We start from the raw sequence: 21,566 nt of genomic DNA on the forward strand, positions 1-21,566 counted from the left end.
TTGGTACCTAATCTTTTCTGAAATGCCTGCCAAAAATGCGTCGTGAACTGAGGGCCTCTTTCAGATATGATTGAAACTGGAGTACCATGCAATCGGACTATTTCTTTGATGTACAACTGCGCATACTGCTCTGCGGATTCTGTCGTCTTTACTGGTAGGAAATGCGCGGACTTTGTCAGTCGGTCTACAATAACCCAAATTGAATTATGTTTACGGTATGTGCGAGGTAGACCTACTACGAAATCCATATTAATCATCTCCCACTTCCACTGTGGTATCTCTATATCTTGAGCTAGGCCACCAGGCCTCTGATGCTCGGCTTTGACTTGCTGGCAATTTAAACATTTAGCCACATGATCTGCTACTTGTTTCTTTATGCCTTTCCACCAATACAACTCTTTCAAATCTAGATACATTTTGGTAGCACCTGGGTGGATAGAGTACCTCGAACTGTGAGCTTCCTCCATTATGGCCTTCCTAAGACCATCTACATCAGGCACACATAACCGATCATTCAACTTCAAAACTCCGTCATTTCCTAGAGTGAAAGCAGTGATTTCTTTGCTTCTGACTCCTTTTAATTTCACTAAGTACGGATCTTCGTCTTACTTAGCCTTAACATGCGCAACAAGGGAGGATTGTGCTAAGGCATAAGCAGTTATATCTCGTTCTTCGGTCTCATCCAATCTAATTCCATCATTGGCTAGTTTTTGAATTTCTCGACCCAAAGATCGCCTTTGTACACCAAGATGGGCCAAGACACCCATTGACTTCCTACTAAGTGCATCTGCTACCACATTAGCTTTGCTCGGGTGAAAAAGGATGATGTCATAATCTTTCAATAGCTCGAGCCACCTTCTTTGTCTCAAATTTAGTTCTTTTTGCTTGAAAATGTACTGGAGGCTTTTGTGATCTGTAAACACTTCAGAATGCTCGCCATAAAGGTAGTGTCGCCATATTTTTAATGCAAACACCACTGCTGCAAGCTCCAAGTCGTGTGTAGGGTAGTTCTTTTCATGATTCTTTAACTGCCTGGAAGCATAAGCAATAACTTTTTCATTTTGCATAAGAACACAACCAAGGCCCACTCTGGAGGCATCACAATACACTGTGAACCCACCCGAACATGTCGGCAAGGTTAACACAGGTGCAGTGGTCAACCTCTTCTTTAACTCTTGAAAACTCTGCTCACAAGCGTCTGACCATTGGAACTTAACTGCTTTCTGAGTCAACTTAGTTAATGGAGCTGCAAGTGAGGAAAACCCCTCTACAAACCTTCTATAGTAGCCAGCTAACCCCAAGAAGCTCCTAATTTCGGTTGGCGTTGTCGGCCTAGGCCAGTTCTTGACTGCTTTTGTCTTCTGAGGGTCTACTTTTATTCCTTCACTAGATGAAATGTGGCCTAAGAATGCTACTGACCGCAACCAGAACTCACATTTTGAAAACTTGGCATAAAGCTCATTCTCCTTCAAGGTCTGCTATGCTATTATAAGGTGTTCTGCATGTTCTTCCTTGCTCTTAGAGTATACCAAAATATCGTCTATAAAAACGATAATAAAGGTATCCAGGATGGCTTGAAAACTCTGTTCATGAGGTCCATAAATGCAACTGGAATTTGTCAACCCGAAGGACATTACTAGAAATTCATAGTGCCCGTAGCAAGTCCTAAAGGCGGTTTTAGATATATCTTCTTCTCTAATTCTCAATTGATGGTACCCCGGCCTCAAGTCTATTTTTGAAAAGTACTTTGCACCCTGAAGTTGATCAAATAAATCATCAATTCTTGGCAGTGGGTACTTGTTCTTAATGGTAACTTTATTCAACTGCTGATAGTCGACACACATTCTGAGAGACCCATCTTTCTTCTTGACAAACAGGACCGGGGCACCCCACGGTGAAACACTCGGCCTGATGAAACCCTTTTCAAGAAGGTCTTTCAACTGTTCTCGCAACTCATTAAGTTCTGCTGGAGCCATCCTATAAGGAGGTATAGATCTGAGTGCCTGGCATGAGATCAATGCCGAAGTCTATGATTCTTTCGGGAGGAAGTCCGGTAAGGTCATCTGGGAAAACTTCTGGAAATTCTCTAACAACTGACACAGACTGAAGAGTTGGTGGTTCTGATTCTGGATTAATAATGTGAGCCAAATAGGCGAGACACCCTTTACCGATCATTCGTTGTTCCTTAAGATAAGAAATAAACTTACCTACAAGCGATGTTGAACTACCCTTCCACTCTAAGACTTCTTCATTTGGAAATTGGAGCCCAACTATCTTGGCATTACAACCTAACATGGCATAGCAGGAAGACAACCAGTCCATACCCATGATCATATCAAAATCCACCATTTCTAACTCTATGAGATCGGCTTTGGTGTTGCGACCTTGGACCAAAACTATACAACCTCTATAGACTCTAGTGACTTTCACCGACTCGCCAACTGGAGTAGATACGAGGAACAGCTCACTAAGTTGTTCAGGTTCTAGTCCGAGGTTAATTGCAAAGTATGGAGTCACATATGAAAACGTTGAACCTGGATCCATTATGGCATAAGCATTATGTGAGCAAACTAAAAGTATACCAGTAATAACTTCTGCAGATGCTTCTACACTCTGACGATCAAGTGTAGCAAACAAACGGGGTTGTCCCCCTCCCTGAGTTACTCGGCCTGCACCTCTGCCTGCTCCATGCCCGGTCTGATTATGAGAACCACGAGCCTGAGAGGGTGCAACTGCAGTAGCTGAGGAACTAGAAGGACGAGTTGATCCACCACTGAAATTGCATCGCAACTTTGGGCAATTGGCCTTTATATGACCAATGTCTTCACAATGGTAGCAACCATGAAACCCGAACTTGCACTGACCTGAATGTTGCCGCTTACATGTTCCACAAAGACTTTGCTGGTGTGAATGTTGCTCAGCATGACTCTGGCTATGTGAGGATGATGTCCTAAAATTCTGATTCTGGCGAGACTGATTTCCAATCTCTGAGTACGTCTGAAGGAAGGCCCACCACCTGACTGATGACTGGACTGAGTTGGTGCTAATGACTCCCTATTAGAGGAATCCCTTCCACCTCCGCTGGATGTACCATTAAACTTACCCATTGTCCCGGCTTTCTTGTTAGGCTCTTTTTCTTCTCTCCTTAGTTGTATGTCTTTCTCTAAGTGCTTGGCAAATCCCACAACAGAGGAGAAGGCTTCCATCCCTACTGCTGCAGCTGATGTCGTATCCTTAATGTGGTAAGCTAAACCGCCAACAAACCTACGAATCTTTGCTTTTTCAGTCTTCACCATGTGAGGAGCATGCTTAGCTAACCTTATGAATTCCATGTAGTACTCTTGCACACTTTTATTCCCTTGATTGAGCTGTTCGAACTCTGTAGCCTTAGCTTCTCTATCCTCTTCTGGGATAAAGTTAGCCATGAAGGCCTCTTCAAATTCTTCCCAAGTAGGCGGACCATCATCTTCATCTCTTTACTTTTCCCACATCTCAAACCAAGCGTCGGCCACATCTCTAAGCTGGTAAGCAGCTAGCTCCACAGTTTCATCATCAAATGCTTTCATCACTCGGAGGGCTTTCTTAACACCCTCCATCCATAACATTGGATCTTCATTAACTATAGAACCATGGAATACTAGAGGACTCAACTTCAAAAATTCATTCACTCTTGATGACTCAGAATTGTTCTGTCTATTTGATTGAGGTGGAATCTCATCTCTTCTCTCGTTCTGGTTGGCCATAAAGGCTTTAAACATCTCCATAGCAGTGTTGACTGCATTAAACATCTGACCCACCTCTGGGGATATAGTTGTTTGAGTCGGAGTTGTTGTTGGGGGTGGCGTTGGATCCTGAGGTACTTGCTCATCATGCTCCACCCCTTCTACATGTTCAACTTGGGGTACTTGAACACCCTTTGTGGATTTACCTCTCCTTTTCTGAGTTGAAGCCTTTTTAGTTCTGCCTTGAGCCACAATAGTTGCAATAGTTTCTTGAGTAGCATCCTGAGTGTCGGTGTCAGAGTTGCGAGTACGAGCCATTTCTACGAGTTGTGGAGAACGAATACATTAGATAATTTCATAGAGGTAGGATCTACTGCACGATCTAAAGTATGACAAAAATGAGATTTTTCCTAAATGCTTGTAACCTCCTGTTTATAAGTATGGCGCGCTTCATACCCATAAACAAGACTCTACTAACACGGCTTCATAGACCCCTAGGACTCCATAAACCTGAGGCTCTGATACCAAGTTTGACACGACCCATTTTGAACAAGTCGGGACCGGCACTCGATCGTTAAACATGACCGAGCAAACCATCTCTGCTTATCAAATCTATTATAACTTCAAACTTTATATGCAACAAGGCAATACTCTAACCACATACTTTTAATTAATTTAAACATTTAAATAAATCAACTTCAAAACTTTATTCATAGTAACCAATGAAATACTGCTAAGTTATTATCAAAAACATCTGAATCTTAACCCAACGACTATGTCTATGAAGCCTCTACTGATAAACTAACGCACTGCTCAGGACATGAGATTTCCTGGCCAGTTCTCTAAGTAACAAAGAAATAACTAAATAAAGATGACTCTAAGGAATGCTCCACGAACAAAAGCGGAGCTCACCAATAGCACTGGAAGAGAAGGAAGTCCTAACTCGTAGCCTGCTCGCCTGCAAATCCAGTTCCTACGTTGTACCGCAGACCAATGTAGGTTCCCAAAAGAGAACGTCAGTACCATTCATTGTACTCAGTGAGTCTCAACAACAGGGGGCGAAACTTTAATAACATATACATTATGAGCAAAGGTTCTAAATACATGTAAAACATAAAGCTTATAAGAATAATTCTAAATAATTGCATAATAGCAGTTTTTGAATATTCTAAAAGAAATTCTTTTCTTTTTCTTTCTTAACAAAAAATATACTTCACTTTATACTTTGGGAGTTCCAACTATCCTGACTTAATTCTGTCTCAGTCACCGTGTGATCGGCACGGGTTCGATCCCAACCTGATCGAATAGGCCCAATCCACGAGGTGTCACTCGCTTCATGGTTCTCAGCGCTCATGTCTCATACCTTAGCATGGCTAAGTAAATTCTCAGCAACGAGACCCTCGGCTCGTGTGCTCCCTACTTTGGCACAAGTAGTTTCAGAAAGTCAACGCCTTGGTCAGGACCCTAGGCCTGGACGATGACCCCTTCTCAGAATAAAGGATACTCCCAAAAATCTTTTCTTTCTAAAACTTCTTCTTGTGAATTTTCAAGTCTAAATCTTTTATACATACTCATACGGGTATCCTTAAATGTAAGGCATGTCATAAGAATGAAATAAACATTCAAAAGTATTTACAAAGGTTCTTGATCCTTCATGAATTTTCAACATGAAGGTGGCATATCAGAATAACATAAAAATCTGAAATTTATGCACATATATCTAAATAATCATCTAAACTTTAGCTAGAAAATAATTCTAAGCTAATAGACACTTACTACCCCAATTAAGTATATATTAACTCTTTTATGCAATTCATCAAATACCTTGTGTGCGTGCTTTTGTGAGTTAAACCACTTTAGTAAAGGGTTATATCAACTCACCTCAACACTCCTCGAGCCAATACGTAGACCCCAGTCCAATCTATACTCGTCAAACAATTGATTCTACAACAACCAGTGCATTTTAATTAATTTCAAATTTTCACACCTAAACATGGGATTTACTATTGATACAGAGAAATAATTGAATTAACTATTCAATTCTTACCTATTACTACTGTAGGGTAATTGAGAATAGGGAATTTTATATACCTTAGTTCAAGAATAAGTGAGTTATGAAGAACCCTAGAATTTTCCGTTGCCTGCGTGAGTATCTCGCTGAAACGACTTCTGTTTCTTGAACAGAAAGTCGACTCCTATCTTTCAATGGCTTTCACGCCTTTGTCTGCCAAGAGTCCTTTATGGGATTAAGGCTCATGTGCCCTTTTCCTTTTAGTTCTCTTTTTGTTTTTTTGTTTTTTTGTTTTTTTGTTTTTGTTTTGTTTCTCTTTTTTTTTTTTGACTTAACTAGTATTTAATTATACCTACTTTTAATAATTAATAATACTAAAGTTATTAATATTTCCCTAATTGTATATCCAATTATTTATAAATAGAGAAGTAACTCAAAATTAATTACACGGGTTTAAATCCGTAATAGAAGTATAATTTAAGTTTTTTAAAAAAAAAAAAGTTCTATATTTAGCGTGTCTTGAAACTTTTATAAATTTGAGGAGTGTTACAACAACCCATATGTATTCATGTTTTAAGAAAGATGGTTCATTGATATAGTGTTTCCCACTAATAGCTATACATTACAAGTGGTGGCCATGTTGGCCCAGTTACCAATGATAGTACGATAAGAAAGATATGTTACGTTGGTACTCGGTTGAGTAAAGTACCGAGTTGTGACGACCCGACCCGTCGTCTCATGAGTTACTGTCTCGTTCGTCCCATTTTCTGCTTCCTCATGTTTCATTATCAGTATTGGGTCCATTAGAATTTATTTGGAGCGATTTTGATAAGAAATGAGACATTTAGTCTCTTTTAAGAAGGTTTAAGTTGGAAAAGTCAACCGGACGTTGACTTATGAGTTAGAGGGCTCGGATGTGAATTTCGATGGTTCGGTTAGTTCCGGGAGGTGATTTGTGACTTAGGAGCAGGACCGGAAGTAATTTTGGAGGTTCAGTGTTGAATTAGGCTTGAATTGGCGAAGTTAGTATTTTGGCGAATTCCGGTTGATAGGTGAGATTTTGATCCGGGTGTCGGAATGAAATTCCGAGAGTTGTTGTAGCCTCATTGTGTCATTTGGGATATGTGTGCAAAATTTCAGGTCATTCGGACATCGTTTGGTCGGGTTTTTGATCGAATGTGTGTTTTAGAAGTTTTAAAAGAACTTAGGTTTGAATTCGATATAATTTGATGATTTTGGCGTTAGTTGAGGTGTTTTGACGATTGGAGCAAGTTTGGATAATGTTTTAAGACATGTTGGTGCTTTTAGTTGAGGTCTCGGGGGCCTCGGGTGTATTTCGGAAGGTTAACGGATCGATTTAGGCACGAAAAAAATAAAGCTGCTGCATTTTTTTACAGCACTGTGAACAGTAGCTATGAACAGTACCCATGAACAGTGCCTCGTAACAATATCCGTGAATAGTACCCCGTAACAGTACCCATAACGGTATCAGTGAACAGTACACGAGTGAACAGTAACACGGGGTGAACAATAATTCCGAAAAATTCTAGGCAGAATGTTTACATTTCATTCGCGAAAAACACCCCATTTCTCCACCATTTTTAGTCATTTTGAGAGCTTTTGGACGGGGATTGAAGGGAGTTTCAACTAAGATCGATTGGAGGTAAGTTTTATGAGTTAAATACATGATTTTATTGAAGAATCATCCTAGAAATCCATGAAAACATAGCCAAATTATAAGAAATTAGGGCTTGAAATTGAAATTCTAAATTTGGGATTTGAGGGGTCAAATGGACTCCGATTCTTGTGAATTTGGTATGTATAGACTCGTGGCGAGATAAGGAACATTTTGATGTAAAAATTTCTGGATTTCAAGACGTGGGCCCGGGGCTCGGGTTTTGCAAATTTCGTGATTTTTGATATTTTTCGAGTCTTTTTGATTGGGTTATAGTCCCTTAGCCTATTGTGATGTATTCGTTGTGGTTTTGGCCAGATTCGACGCGCGAGGAGGTCGATACGAAAGGAAAGGGCATCGCGGAGTAGTATTTGGCCGGCTAGAGGTGAGTAATAGATGTAAATGTTGTTCTGAGGGTTTGAAACCCCGGAATTTCACATCGTAACGCTATATTGAGGTGACTTGCACTCCATGACGAGTGCGGGGTCAGTTACTATTGGGGATCGTGACTTGGTCCATCCCGCGTGATATTTATACTATACTGGTGATTGATACACATACTTTATTGATATTTACTGGGCTGGATGCCATGTTTGGGACCTTGTGCCGACTTGTAGAATCCTTCGGGGATTGATATTACTGCTTTAGCATGATTTGCATATCATTTGGTTTCAGTCCAAGGTTTTAAATACTGTTTTGCAAACTCAGCCATATTTCTAAGTTTTGAAAACTCAAATGATATTTTAAATGTTATTTCGGACTGAGAACTACTGTTTTTATAAACGCCCATAGGGCTTATGATGTTTTCTGGACTGATTATGGGTGGCTCGGGCTGCGCGCCGCAGCAGTGACTTAAAACAGTGGTAACAATGGCACTGTGTGATGTGACTTGAAACATTATGGGTGGCTCGGGCTGCGCGCCGCAGCAGGAACTTGAAACAATGGTAACAATGGCACTATATGATGTAAATGGGTCAGGTAACAATGACTGACCAGGATTTGATTGATGCCACGAGATGACTTGATATTGCGCTTGGGCTGTAGGAGCCCCTCCAGAGTCTGTACATACCCCCAGTGAGCGCCGTCGACGATAAATAAATATGGATGGCTCGGGCTGCACGCCGCAGTGGGTACCAGAGGGTACCGTCATATGCATTGCATTGCACTCATGCATTTATTCTTTATCTGCATTATCTACCATAATAATTATGTGCTCTTATTTCATTGATTGGTTGCTTTATACTGTTCTGAGCCTGAGGGGCTGATACTGTTCTGAGATACTGAGCCCGAGGGGCAGATTTCTACTTATTATTTTGATACTGAGCCCGAGGGGCAGATTTCTAATTATTATTTTGATACTGAGCCCGAGGGGCAAAATTCTACTTGTTATTTTGATACTGAGCTCGAGGGGCAGATTTCTAGTTATTATTTTGATACTGAGCCCGAGGGGCAGATTTCTACTTATTGTTTTGATATTGAGCCCGAGGGGCAGATTTCTACTTGTCATTTTACTGCTAAATTACCTGTTTTACTGGTTTAAAAGAAATTTCACATGATATTTCACTGAATTGTTATTTTAAATGATTTCACTACTTCTGTATAGAATGTTGTGTGTCTTAACGTGTTTTCTTACCTTCAGTCATTATTTATATTTATTACTCACTGAGTTGGAGTACTCACTTTACTCCGTGCACCTCGTGTGCAGTTGCAGGTATTTATTCACCCGGTAGCTGGTATTGGCTGCGTGAAGGTAGCGTTGTAGAGGTTTTAGCGAGGTGACTGTCAGCGTTCGCAGCACCACTGTCTCTCTATATTATTCATTATTCTTGTTCAGTGTATTTCTAGACCGTAATGTGGAAATTTCATTCTTATAGATGCTCGTGACTTGTGACACCCCGGTTAGGGCTGAGTTGGGTTAGATTTCCGTATTTTATCTATACTTTCCGCTATTGGATATTATTAAACCATGTTTATACTATAATTGTGTTAATTAATTGTCTTAAAAGGATGAATTGGGTTGAATGGCTGGCCTTGTCTTCATGAGAGGCGCCATCACGACCAGGTTCGGGAATTGGGTCGTGACACGAGTTCCCGTCGCGGCCCATCGATTTGGGTCGTGACAAGACCTCTCTTCACCCACATCCACTGTTTTCCCGCTATAACAAGTATTTAGGGATTTCACCAAGAGATGGACCATTTCTTGATCCACATAAAGACAAGTAATAAGAAAATCAAAATAGAACAGTGGTAAAGGAAATTCATATCATGATTCATGAAGACCATTATTCGTAATACAAATAATAAGCATAAGGTAGTACTAGCACACATAGGCAGATCTATGTGTAATATTGAGGGATAACCGGACCCCGTAAACTTCGGCAGAAATCTTGTATATGTATATCTGTGAATCTTGAAAATGGTTAATTTAAATCACTTGGCACCCTAAACACTAAAAGCAATTAAGGGGCACTGGTTGAGTAGAATATTGTGCCCCCGTTGCGTTATGATCCTGATCCTGGGTCCGCCTTAGAGCACATTTGCTGGTCTCTAAGCTTTCATTTGGATATTGGCCATTCTATCATCTCTTTTTCCCTTCATATTTAAGAATTAGATTTGAAGCCAAATGAAAATGCAATAGTGTGTGATGCCACTATCATATGCTCATTCGGCAACAACTTCGGCAGACAAGAACAGAGTTTGATCATGAATTAATGCTCCTGGAAGGAAACTGGAGTAAACGCATGGAAGCCATGACACAGTCTAAGTGCTTGGGACAATAAATTCCCATTGCTCATCCACCTCATCGTTTTTAGAAGGGTGGAGATGAGCATACTATATATACACTAGTTTAAGATATTGATTGCACATTTATAGCGCCATTATTCCATTCAAAATGGTAGCCTGAACAAGTTTAGTTCAGTAGAGAAATATCATGAAATGCATTGGTTTGCCTTACTTTTACCTGTCAGGCCAAGGGCATTTCTCTGACAGTAACCTTTGGTTTCAAAAGCACTTGTATACAAGCATTTGATACTACAAAGACAACAAACAAAGTTTTTTCAGCATCAAAGGAGTATCTGCGTTACGTTGAAGGGCATGTAAGAATGACAGTACTGAAGGATTTCGAGCATCAATAAGCTAACTAATTTCAATGAGAGCAGAAAGATCAAACCTGTGACTATTTGAAGTTCCATTAGCACTTACTATTGTCTTCTACCGTCTTCATCGGTAGCTTTCCATGCAAAATTCTGAACCTACCACAAGCATTTTAAAACATGATAATCACACACTCCGTTCCGTTATGGGTTTGTGATGGTAATACAGCATAGCCTTGACAAAAAATTAAATAACCAAAATGTGCAATAAGGAAGACGTTAAGACAATCTCTCATAGTAGCCCACCACTTCCCTGAAGTAGTTTAGGATAGAAATTACGATCAAAGATATGTAGATTAACTGCAGCACTCCAACCAAATTGGCGTACCGCCATAAATTATAGGTACCAGAGGGGACCATGGCCAAAGAACTAACATAATCTACGATATGCTTTGGGTTCGTTCCTTTTCTGACGCTCATACAAGCTGCATGCTCTTTTTAGTTTTTAACAATACACATCTCAAAAAGAACATATATTTATACACATAAGCACGTGTCTGTTCATCCAAGCTCGAAAAGCAACCACAGAAAGTGCAGGGAGTTCTAGGTTTATTTCGAAGGTTACTGTGCTGTAATTTTCATTCCACCAGAAGCCAATGCTATATTTAGGTGAAGTGAACACCCAGAAATCCGCGAAAATAAAGCAAAAACAAAATTCTTTTTTCTTCTCTCGGAAATAAAGCTGCCAGGACTTGCCCCGTCAGATCAGATCTAGTATAGAAAGATAAAGTTTAGACATCAAGAATGATGAGACCTTGTCCCACTATCTGATTTTGCTTTGGCTACAGTTACAATGTTAAATAGAAGGGTATCATTATTATGGCTTTACGAGGTGATTAAAACATCAAAGTCGCTCAGAGTCCATTCTGCCACTTCATCTTTGTTGCTAACAAAAATTTCAGTCCCCACATCCAGAGATGTCCATATTCTTCTAGCAGGAGGTGTACCTGGATCCTGCAGCCAAAAAGAGCAAGGACTGAATCATAAAGGTTGGTCTGGCCACTTGTTATTTAATCTTGAGCATTAAATGCCTCGTGCATTTCTGTCTGATTTAAACATGGTTTTTGCACCGTATTTTGAGTAAAGTACCTGATAGAAGTAAAGTCTGCTGGAAAGGGCACCAACGTCAAGCTCCCATGTTCTTCCATCCCCAACCCAGCCGTCTCCTTGTTTGGTTGGATAGCCGTAGTCTGCCCATATTGGATGAGGCAGCAACTGAACTAGCTCCTGTGCTTGGGGATTACTGTAAGGATCACATGTACTATATGGCTTTTCCAAGTGCTCGGCGTTCCCAGGAGCACAATAATAGTGATAAGCTGAGTAAGGGAAGTGAGAGGTGTCATTCCTGTAGATTTTAGTATTGTTCGGTGTGATGTGAAAAGGTGGGCAGTTGCCAATATTTGTGGGGCTGCACCAAGCTGGAGTTTCTGGATTAATGATCATCTCGCTGTATCTGGTAATATCAGTGAGCACATCTCCATCACATGGAGCACCATTGTTCTTCCAGCAGCTGCCAATATCTATCAAGTAAAACTGGCTCTTCGGTCCTCCCCCTCGCTTCACATCCAAGGTCAATTTGACCTTAAAATTAGGTGACTCCGGGAGCTGAAATAACAATAATTGTGCTGTTATCAGGAATAGCATTGAAAAAACATGAAATTCTTCAAACATTAGAAGAAAATAAAATATCTTTTTTCTTCTTCGTATTTCATTTGTAACACTTGGTTTAGAAAGATTCTTAATAATCTTGCCACCGGATTTCCTCGATAGCCATATGTATATCAATAGTATTCTCAATTCTCTGCTAATACTACCAGATAGACCATTTATATAACGAATTCGTGTCAGGCCCAACACTCCCCATGCTCTCTACAGCCTACTCATCTCTTTATGGTAAACCCACCCCCTTAATCCTAATAAAGTATTAGCTTAGGGTCTCCAAGTTCCATCGTACTAACTTCAAAACTGACAGCAAAAAATGCAACCCCAGTAATGGCATTAATTTTTAAATGTACCCGTCAGAGGCCTGGTGACAAACCAGGGAGGTTCACAATTAAATCACCTGCAGTTGTGCTCGGAATTTTAGTGGTAGAATAAGACATACGACTAATTGATCATGGTGTCAACAGCCATTCAGGGCAGGCCTATTTGCTCTAATGTGGACAGCATGTGGCTGGGTGACTTCTACTAATTCGGCTTTCAATTAATTTCCTCTTGAAATGGATTTTTTCTCTTTTGATTTCTTATTTCCTCTTTCACGTAGGCAGCCAGAATTGACATTAAGTTGATGATGAATCAAGTTTGCCCCTAATTGTAAGTAGATTTTTAATGTCAGGCATCAAACGTTCCCTGATGCATCAAAAAAAAAAAAGAATCTTCCTGCAGAGCTTCATGCTCTATTGTTTAACAATAATGCTAGTAAAGGCAAACATAACTTGGAACCAATAGATATTTATAAGGCCTTTTTTTTTATCAATTTTCACAATCAAAGTGGTGAAGTTATCAAAGCAAGCAACCACAAATCAGTTTTTCGATTAATTTGAATGGAGGGTATAAAAACATATTCTAAGGACAAGAACAGTGAGCTTACAGTTTTTAACATTCCTCTGGTATCGTAGTGGTAGCCTCCAGAGAACCCTTTGGTCGCGTCCGCCCTAAGATACAACATCAGCCATGGATACAATTTGGAGGTTCTGAGTTTGTGCTGAAATACCCAACCCCCTGTGCCAACTTTCTTTTCCCAGAGCACCTCAAAGAAGGAACTACTGCCACCCGTTGAAGAACCCAAATCATAGGTACCATTAAAACCTCCCCGCATAATATCATCGGCTAATAATGAAGTGGGCTGGTGATACAAGATAGGTTGATTCATACATCCTTTCCCAAAACAAGGAAATCTTCCAGGATTAAAAGGGGGCACTTTTTTCCCATTTTCTGGGCAAAGACCAGATTTTGTGTCATAATTTCCGTTCTTCAACATTATCATCCAAAATTGCCATGGCCTCGGCGTGTCATCAACTTCACACAATGAACCAAGATAGAGTTCCTTTTCAACAGCATATAAGTCCGGATTATTCTTAGCCTTAGGACTCAGGCCAGGGAATGTCTTGCCAACTCCTAGCTTATTATCCGACTCGGTTACCTTGTGAGTCAGAGAACTGTCTACACATCACACAATCATTGCAAAACATAACAAAAATAGATCAGATTATAGGGTCAGGGTCTACAAAAATACAACCTTAGTAGCTTAGATAATCAAATCCAATACTCCCTATATCCCAATTTATGTCACTTCCTTCTTTAGCATGTCCTATATTTAGAAATAATATAACTTTAAACTTCACATTTTATGCTCTTTTTTTACTTTAATCCTTGCAAAAAATGGGTTAAATTAAATTACCAGAAAGATGAAAGCAATCAGCAGCTCTAGGGCTACCCATTCCAGGAGCTTCTTCACCAACTTCATTACAAAAGTTCCAAGCTTCTAAAGCTATCCTTAAGCCATCTGTTATCATTCCTGGATCTCCAACAGCTGAGGAATGACCACTCTCTACTCCTTTACAAATTACAAGCACTAGCCAAATCGTCGTTAATAGCAACGGTGAGAAATTCGCCATGGCGGCAGCCTGTACTTGCATTGCATGTACAAGGCAAGGGCAGTAGCTGGACTATTTAAGGCTACTGTTTTTGTAACCAAGTCCAAGTATCTATCTCTACTCCCCCACTGTTTCGGTATTTTTGCTTTATTGAAAAAGAGAGAGAGAGAGAGAGAGAGAGAGAGAGAGAGAGAGAGAGAGAGAGAGCGCGGGATCCAAATAAAGGAAAAGAAACGCGTTTTAAGGGCTTTTTGCGTTTGGCAGCTGAAAGTGATAGTGACCGGAATGCCAGTAGAGCCGGTAATTACTTTCGCGCTTGTTTGGCTCTACTTTCCAAATTTACTTATTGTATTTTAAAAAGCTTTTTCGTAAATAAGAAAATTGTATTTTCGTTAAGTGATATGATATAGTATTTTAAAAAAGTACTTCTGGATAGTGGCAATTTATATTTCTCCAAAATCTTTTAAAAAGGATTTCATTAGTTTTATAAAAGCATTTTACATTAGCTACCAAGAAAAAAGCAATTTACATTTGGCATTTTTTCTAAAAGTGCTTTGGGAATTAGTATCATTTAGATAAATAAATGATTTGGAATATTTGTTAATCAATGATTTTAATTGAATTTTCTAATTTTATTTAATTTAAATGTACAAAAATAAAATTATAAAATAGAGAGGGAGCATGTGTTATGAGATTTTGATCCTAAACGAGTTGTCGACAATGCATCATGATATGTGTTTTTTTCTCACATAATTTGGACTGTTCGGAAATAAATAAATATATATATATTTAATGATATTATTGTTATTCTGAAAAGATTTAAAACAACTTTTCTTAGCAAAAGTTATTTTCTTCGGATTCTTCCCAAAAAAAAAAACAACTCAAAGGCACTCATTTTGTACCCAGAAGCTTGGCCAATAAAAAATTTAACTCTCCAAAATCAACACAACACGTACAAACACTCCTAGATTCCTAAAAATCTTTATGTGCTAGTTATGTCAATATTATAATAGAATTCATGTGCGCAATAAATAAATAATATATGTATTATTTTACGATAAATAGTAATGGTGAAAAATAATACATAAAAATTATGAAAGGATTGTTTAATCTAAATACAGTTTATTTATATATATTTCATGTTTTATCTTCCATAAAATTAATACTTACATAACTTCTCGCCTAAATTATGCGAATTTTAAAATTAATAATGCTGATTGAACGTTACATGCCAACCTAACGACCTTTTATTCTTTAGCTTGTTTATATTATATGCTCCATCTTACTCCAAGAGGGGTTGCTCTGATGGTAAGCAACCTCCACTTCCAACCAAGAGGTTGTGAGTTCGACTCTTCCCAAGAGCAAGGTGGGAAGTTCTTGGAGGGAAGGATGTCGGGTTTCTATTTGAAAACAGCCTATCTACCTCAGGGTAGGGGTAAGATCTGCGTACACACTACCCTCCTCAGACCCCACTAAGTGGGATTATATTGGGTTGTTATTGTTATTGTTGTTGCTCCATCTTACTCCACCTTGACTCGTTTTGCCTCCTCTCAATATCTTAAATTTCTTATTATTGAAATTAAAAGTTTCTTTTAAAATTTTATGCAATTATAATTATGAGAAGTAAATATTTTTTCCATACAACAAATTATTAATATTAAAATAATGATTATAAAGTTTTTGTAATGTTGATCGAACTAATTAAGGATTATAAGTAATTGTCTGGTTGATATAATCATTTGCAGTTCCTATCAAAGCGGATTATTTTTGGAAAGAACACATATTAGGAAGATGGGAATGGGGCAATCCAAAGGTGGCATAATAAGTATATAGGGTAATAACTTACTCTCGACAGGGACATTTTGAAGCAATTATAGAACCTGGAAGATGATTTTGAGTGGTCAACAAAGATCGTTTCCAATGCTTTATTTAGTTAGAGCCAATTTATCGTGAAAAGTAGAAAGAAATAAAACATATTTTGTGGACGTCCTAAAGCACTCACAATATCATTATAAATATACAAATCAAAACTGTAAAAGTCTAGAAATATATATATAGAAAGAGATCTGATGTGGTTGCACCACAACGTTTAATTAAGAAGACGGTCTACATTTTGATGTACAAGAAGGTTCTAGAGATTGATCTCCATTTGAGAGAAATCTGAATTATATTATGATATAATCTGAAGAGTACAATGAGCTAATCCTGTATATATACACTTTACAATTAGTACTTAATCTATAGTTATTTGATCAACTACACTGACCAATCCTGTAATTAGTTAAGGCTTCAGTCAACTTTAAATTCCACGGTCTTGAAGCTTACTTCAATCCATGAAGGGATTTATGTAGCCTACAGACTTTCTTCCCCTGGCTGGGAAATCCATGTGGCAAAGACATGTACACTTCTCCCGTGATTATACATCCATTTGATGGAAATTCCAATTTTGTGTTGCTACTAAGGCAAGAACTACTCTGATTGTTACCATTTTAACTACAGGAGAGAAGGTCTCTTGGTAGTCAACTACTTCAATCTGATTATAACCTTTTGCAACCAAACGAGTTTTGCATCTCTCAACTTCCCCGTTGGCTCTGTATTTTATTTTGAATACCCATTTGCAGCCAGTAGGAACTTTTCATGTTGGAAAGTCTACTAAGGACCATGTTCCATTTTCTTTGACGACAGTCAACTCTTGGGCCATGGCTTCTACCCATTTAGTGTCTGTTGTTGCTTCTTCATAGCTCATAGGCTCCTTCAAGCTGGTGATCTTAGAAAGGTAAGATTTGTACTTGGTTAAGACACCATTATGGCTTTAGTAGTCTTGCATTGGATACTTGCAAGAAGGTTTGGAAGTCGAGCTTGTAAATGGTCCATTACACACATAGTCCTGCATCTAGACAGATTCTTTCACATTCCTGCTTGATTTTCTGGGTTGATCTTCTGGATAGGAAGGGTGAACTACTTCTGAGGGTATTTCTCTTTGTTATTGTGGTTGTTGTGTATCTTCAAGCACTTGTAAGGATAAAGAAGATGGTGTTTCTGCGGCAGGTGTTGTCTTATGAGGGAATACATCTACAGATGGAGGACTTGTAACTTCAGATGGAGGATTTTCATCTTCAGATGATGGACATGGTGTTGGTATATCATTACTGGTATTAGGTTCAATCACTCCATTAGAAAAACCTGCAACTTTCCTTCCTTCAAAAGCTGAGGAAATATGTTCTCCATGAACTTCACATCCCTGCTCACAAACTTCACATCCCTGCTCACAAAAAAGGTGTTAGTTAAGAGATTATATAGCCTATAGCCTTTCTGAGATGAAGAATATACCATGAGAACATCTCCACTAGCCCTTGCTGCAAATTTATCTCATTCTACTAGAAATTTAGCAAAACATAGACATCTTATGGTCCTCATATGCTGTAAAGATGGTGCTCTCCCATATATCATCTCAAATGAGGACTTTACTGATAGCACTGATAAAGGGAGTCTATTGATAATATAGACTGTTGCATGTACACATTCTCCCCAGAACTTGAAAGGTAAATGACCTTGCAATCTAATTGCCCTAGCCACCTCTAGTATATGTCTATGTTTCCTCTCCACCACCCCATTCTGTTGTGGAGTGTGGACATAAGAACTTTGGTGAATCATTCCATATAATTGAAATAAGTTGTTGCATTCAAAATTGAAAAATTCAGTTCCATTGTCACTTCTCAGAATTCTGACTGTTCCACCAAATTGAATTTTTATTAAGGCAAAAAACTATTTTAAGCATACAATCACATCACTCTTGAGCCTTAACAAATAAACTCATATCATCCTACTGTAATCATCTGCTATAGTAAGAAAAGATTTGTATCCATTATGACTTGTCACTCTATATGGACCCCATACATCTATATGAATCATCTCAAAAGATTTACTTGATCTACTTGTACTCTTTGGGAAGGGTAATCTTCCTTGTTAATCTAGAGGATAGATTGTGCAATCCCTTCTTCTATCATTATTGATCTTGAACTTTATGTTTGGAATTTGTTTCACCGCTTTATCTGGAGCATGCTCAAGTCTCCCATGCCATATTCTTAGATCCTCTTCCTTTTTAGAATCATCATGTGCTTGCACAGCTGCAAGCTTGATCTTATCCTTCTGATGCTAGAGATTGTACAAGCCATAAAGTTCCTTACCAATCCCCTTCACTTTCCCATTATGAAGGTCTTTCATGATCCAAAACACAGGATAGAAAGACAGAAAGCATTGTAAGTCCCTTGTAAGCTTAGAGACAGACAATAAGTTGTATTTAAAATCTGGAATATAGAGCACATTTCTAATGACACCACATTCATCAATTTTACTTTCTCCAGTACAAGCAATATCTAATGAAGTATCATCAGGTAAATGAACTTTAGATGCAGACTTTAGACTATCAGTGTTTATCTTGTCAAGTAATTCTCTGGTGTGAACCATATGATTGGTTGCACTAGAGTCTACTATCCACTTTTTATTATTTATTTTGTCATGTGTTGTAGTGTCCTTAGTTATACCTGCAAAATGTTTTGAATTATCGCCTGCTTCTTTGCTAATCATTTTTAAAATTTGATCATACTATTCCTGAGTGAACATAATTGGCTGAGGCAGTGTAGGATTCCCAACTGGAGAGTTTAGTATCTGTTGTCCCTCCTGAGATACCGCATTTGTTGCTACTTTGCCCATCAACTATTGTGCTTCATGTGTTGTGGTGTTGACCATTGGGTTGAGGGAAATTGTTGGTTTTCTTCCTCATTTTAAAGTCAGTTGGATAGACATGTATCTTGTAACATGTTTCTCTTGTGTGGCCTTTGTAGTTGCAGAAATCACAAAATAGATTGTTCCTTCTAGGTTTATAATTGTTGCCTGTGGTCATACCCCCTTTATTAGTAAACAATATTGTACTGTCTCCCGTGTCTAATGCTTGTGCAAACTTTCCCAGGATTCTTTGGATTTCTTCGGAGATTACCATGGAATATGCCTTGTTGAAAGAAGGCACTGGGCTCATCATTAGAATTTGGCTTCTAGGCTGCGCATATGTCTCATTTAGGCCCATCAGGAACTGCAACAACCTTTGATATTCAAAATGCTCCGAATAACTTTTAAATTCTGGACAATCACACCCAGGACAGGGCATCAAGGCATCATATTCTTCCCATAGATCTGTTAACTTCGAAAAATAGGCGGACACAGTAGAAATTCCTTGCGACAGAGTTGCAATTTCTTTATGCAGAAAGAAAATACGAAATCCATCCACTTTATCATATTATTCCTTCAAATCTGTCCAAACTTTATGTGCACTTGATTTGTACACAATTCCACTGAGCAATTCATTTCTCACAACATTCATAATCCAAGACAAAACTATTGCATTACATTTCTCCCAAAGTCCATGCAATGACGGATCAAACTTATCCTTAGTACATCGTCCATCAACACAAACCCTAGTTTACTCTTACCTATCAATCCTATTTCCATAGACCTACTCCTTAATGCATAGTTCTCAGATCCAATCAGCTGAATTGAAATCAAGGAAATACCTGGAGTATCCCTTGGCTGTAAGAACAGAGGGTGATGATGATCGATAGTTGTTGTAGTTGTTCCTGTGCTGGTTCCAGATGGAACTTCTTCTCCAATTGCCATAATTGTCAATTCAAGTGATTTAAGTTCTGAATTTCACAATTAATAGAATCTCCAGTCGCAAATTTCGAAAATTGGTAAACCCTAGCTTAATCAATCGCGAAAATCACAATCAATCTACAACAAAAAACTTTGTCAGAGGAAACGAGGAATGATAATTGCAGCGAACAGGAATCTATCATCCCTGCTTTGATACCATAATGAAGATTTGAGAGAGTTTCAGTGAGGATGAAGATGATGAAATGAACAAGAAGGTTCTAGAGATTGTTCTCCATTTGAGAGAAATCTGAATTGTATTATGATAAAATCTGAAGAGTACAGTGAGCTAATCCTGTATATATACACTCTACAATTAGTGCCTAATATACAATTATTTCATCAACTACACTGACCAATCCTATAATTAGTTATAACTAACTAATTATCTTCTTAACCGACTAACACATTGATGGCATTTTGCTTGTAATGTATGTGGACTTGTATGTCCTAAAGATTTATCCGTTATTAATTAGAAGTTGAAGATTCATAATCGAAAGAAACAGCTACTTTAACTGCATGTTTAAATATAAAAGAATTTCTCCCTTAATTATGGTAAATTAAAAACTACTTATGTTTTGTTATCAATAATTAATAAGCATTTAGGGCAAATAAGTCCAGAAATTAGTTAATTAATTCCACTGATTTCGGTAACTGACCTGTTTCCTCTAGCTACCAAATAAGTTAGCTTCAACAACTTATGGAACTTTGCTCTATGGACAAACTATTCTACTCGTGTATCTTGCATTCCCATTTTGTCGTCTGACCAAAGTGGATGCTTTAAATTAGTTACTGCAAACCGACAGAGCTGAAGAAACTTTAGAGATATCATCGTCCATGAGTCAGATATCATCGTCGCTCATCAGACAAGACAATCTTAGATATTTTTAGCGCAAGAATCATGAACGATAAAGCCGCCAAAATCATCACCGTCCCTAATGGCAGAAACAAGATTTTTATCAAGGAAATTCAGAAAATAAAAATTTAAATAAGCAAAAAAGTTATCAGCCTGATTCTACTTAAAGAGAGGAGGGGCATAAGTTCTACAAAATGTGTATGTTAAGTTAAGCATGACGATTGGTTCCTTACTTCAAACATGACTAGATTGAAGGCATTCTGCCACCGCCTGACCGTCCTAGGGGCGGAGCCGGAGCTAGCATAGAGAATATTGTTCGATGATATCAGTAAGTTTGATTCAAATTTTTTATACGTATATATTGTGAATCCATAAAAGTTAAATTTTAAATTCACTTTTGGTTGTCGTTATCGCCACAGAAGTCATCGTCGGTGACTCACGTAGCCCTCGGTCCCAATCTCATTGCCATTTCTACATATGGCTAATTGCCGTGCTGACGCGTTACTTCCACTACGATTGTAGTTTTCTCTACCGCAGGGAGCTCCGTCGAGTTTCTTTTATTTAATTTTATCATTTACAATTCGATCCCGACTATTTTCTTGATGCCAAATGATAACAGATCTGACGACTTTAAACTAAAATTTCCCTGAGTTAAGAAATTTTTAAATTGGTTAAAATTTAAGTATCATTTATTGATAATTGAAATATTTGAAATTTCTATTTAATTATTTTTTATTTAATATTTATGCATAGTTGTAATCAGACTACAAAATTTTAATTCACATTTGGTCAGAAAGTTGGCACAGTATTGCTCTGTAGTATTGTCTAACTACAGTTGATGGAACCAA

General features: G+C 38.3%; 2 protein-coding genes across 3 annotated transcripts; both read right to left on the reverse strand.

Annotated features, from left to right (window-relative positions):
* Positions 1–1,977: 1,977 nt before the first annotated feature.
* On the reverse strand, positions 1,978–4,040 carry LOC142176055 (uncharacterized). Its single transcript, XM_075243113.1, has 4 exons — positions 3,481–4,040; positions 2,865–3,396; positions 2,347–2,805; positions 1,978–2,184 (listed from the first exon to the last, which is right to left on the reverse strand). Exons 1-4 carry the CDS (start codon positions 4,038–4,040, stop codon positions 1,978–1,980), a joined length of 1,758 nt encoding a protein of 585 aa, XP_075099214.1.
* A 7,162-nt stretch (positions 4,041–11,202) lies between these two features.
* LOC107763521 (uncharacterized) lies at positions 11,203–14,370 on the reverse strand. 2 transcript variants are annotated; one of them, XM_016582007.2, is made up of 4 exons: positions 13,964–14,370; positions 13,154–13,725; positions 11,653–12,168; positions 11,203–11,517 (listed from the first exon to the last, which is right to left on the reverse strand). In XM_016582007.2, the coding sequence occupies exons 1-4, from the start codon at positions 14,199–14,201 to the stop codon at positions 11,389–11,391; spliced, it is 1,455 nt and encodes a 484-aa protein (XP_016437493.1). In that variant the 5' UTR covers positions 14,202–14,370; the 3' UTR covers positions 11,203–11,388. The 2 variants fall into 2 exon arrangements, with proteins under 2 accessions (XP_016437493.1, XP_016437495.1); XM_016582009.2 differs by having other exon boundaries at positions 11,203–11,539.
* Between the last annotated feature and the right edge of the window lie 7,196 nt (positions 14,371–21,566).

This window comes from Nicotiana tabacum, chromosome 22 (assembly GCF_000715075.1).
Source record: "Nicotiana tabacum cultivar K326 chromosome 22, ASM71507v2, whole genome shotgun sequence".
Lineage (NCBI taxonomy): Eukaryota > Viridiplantae > Streptophyta > Magnoliopsida > Solanales > Solanaceae > Nicotiana > Nicotiana tabacum.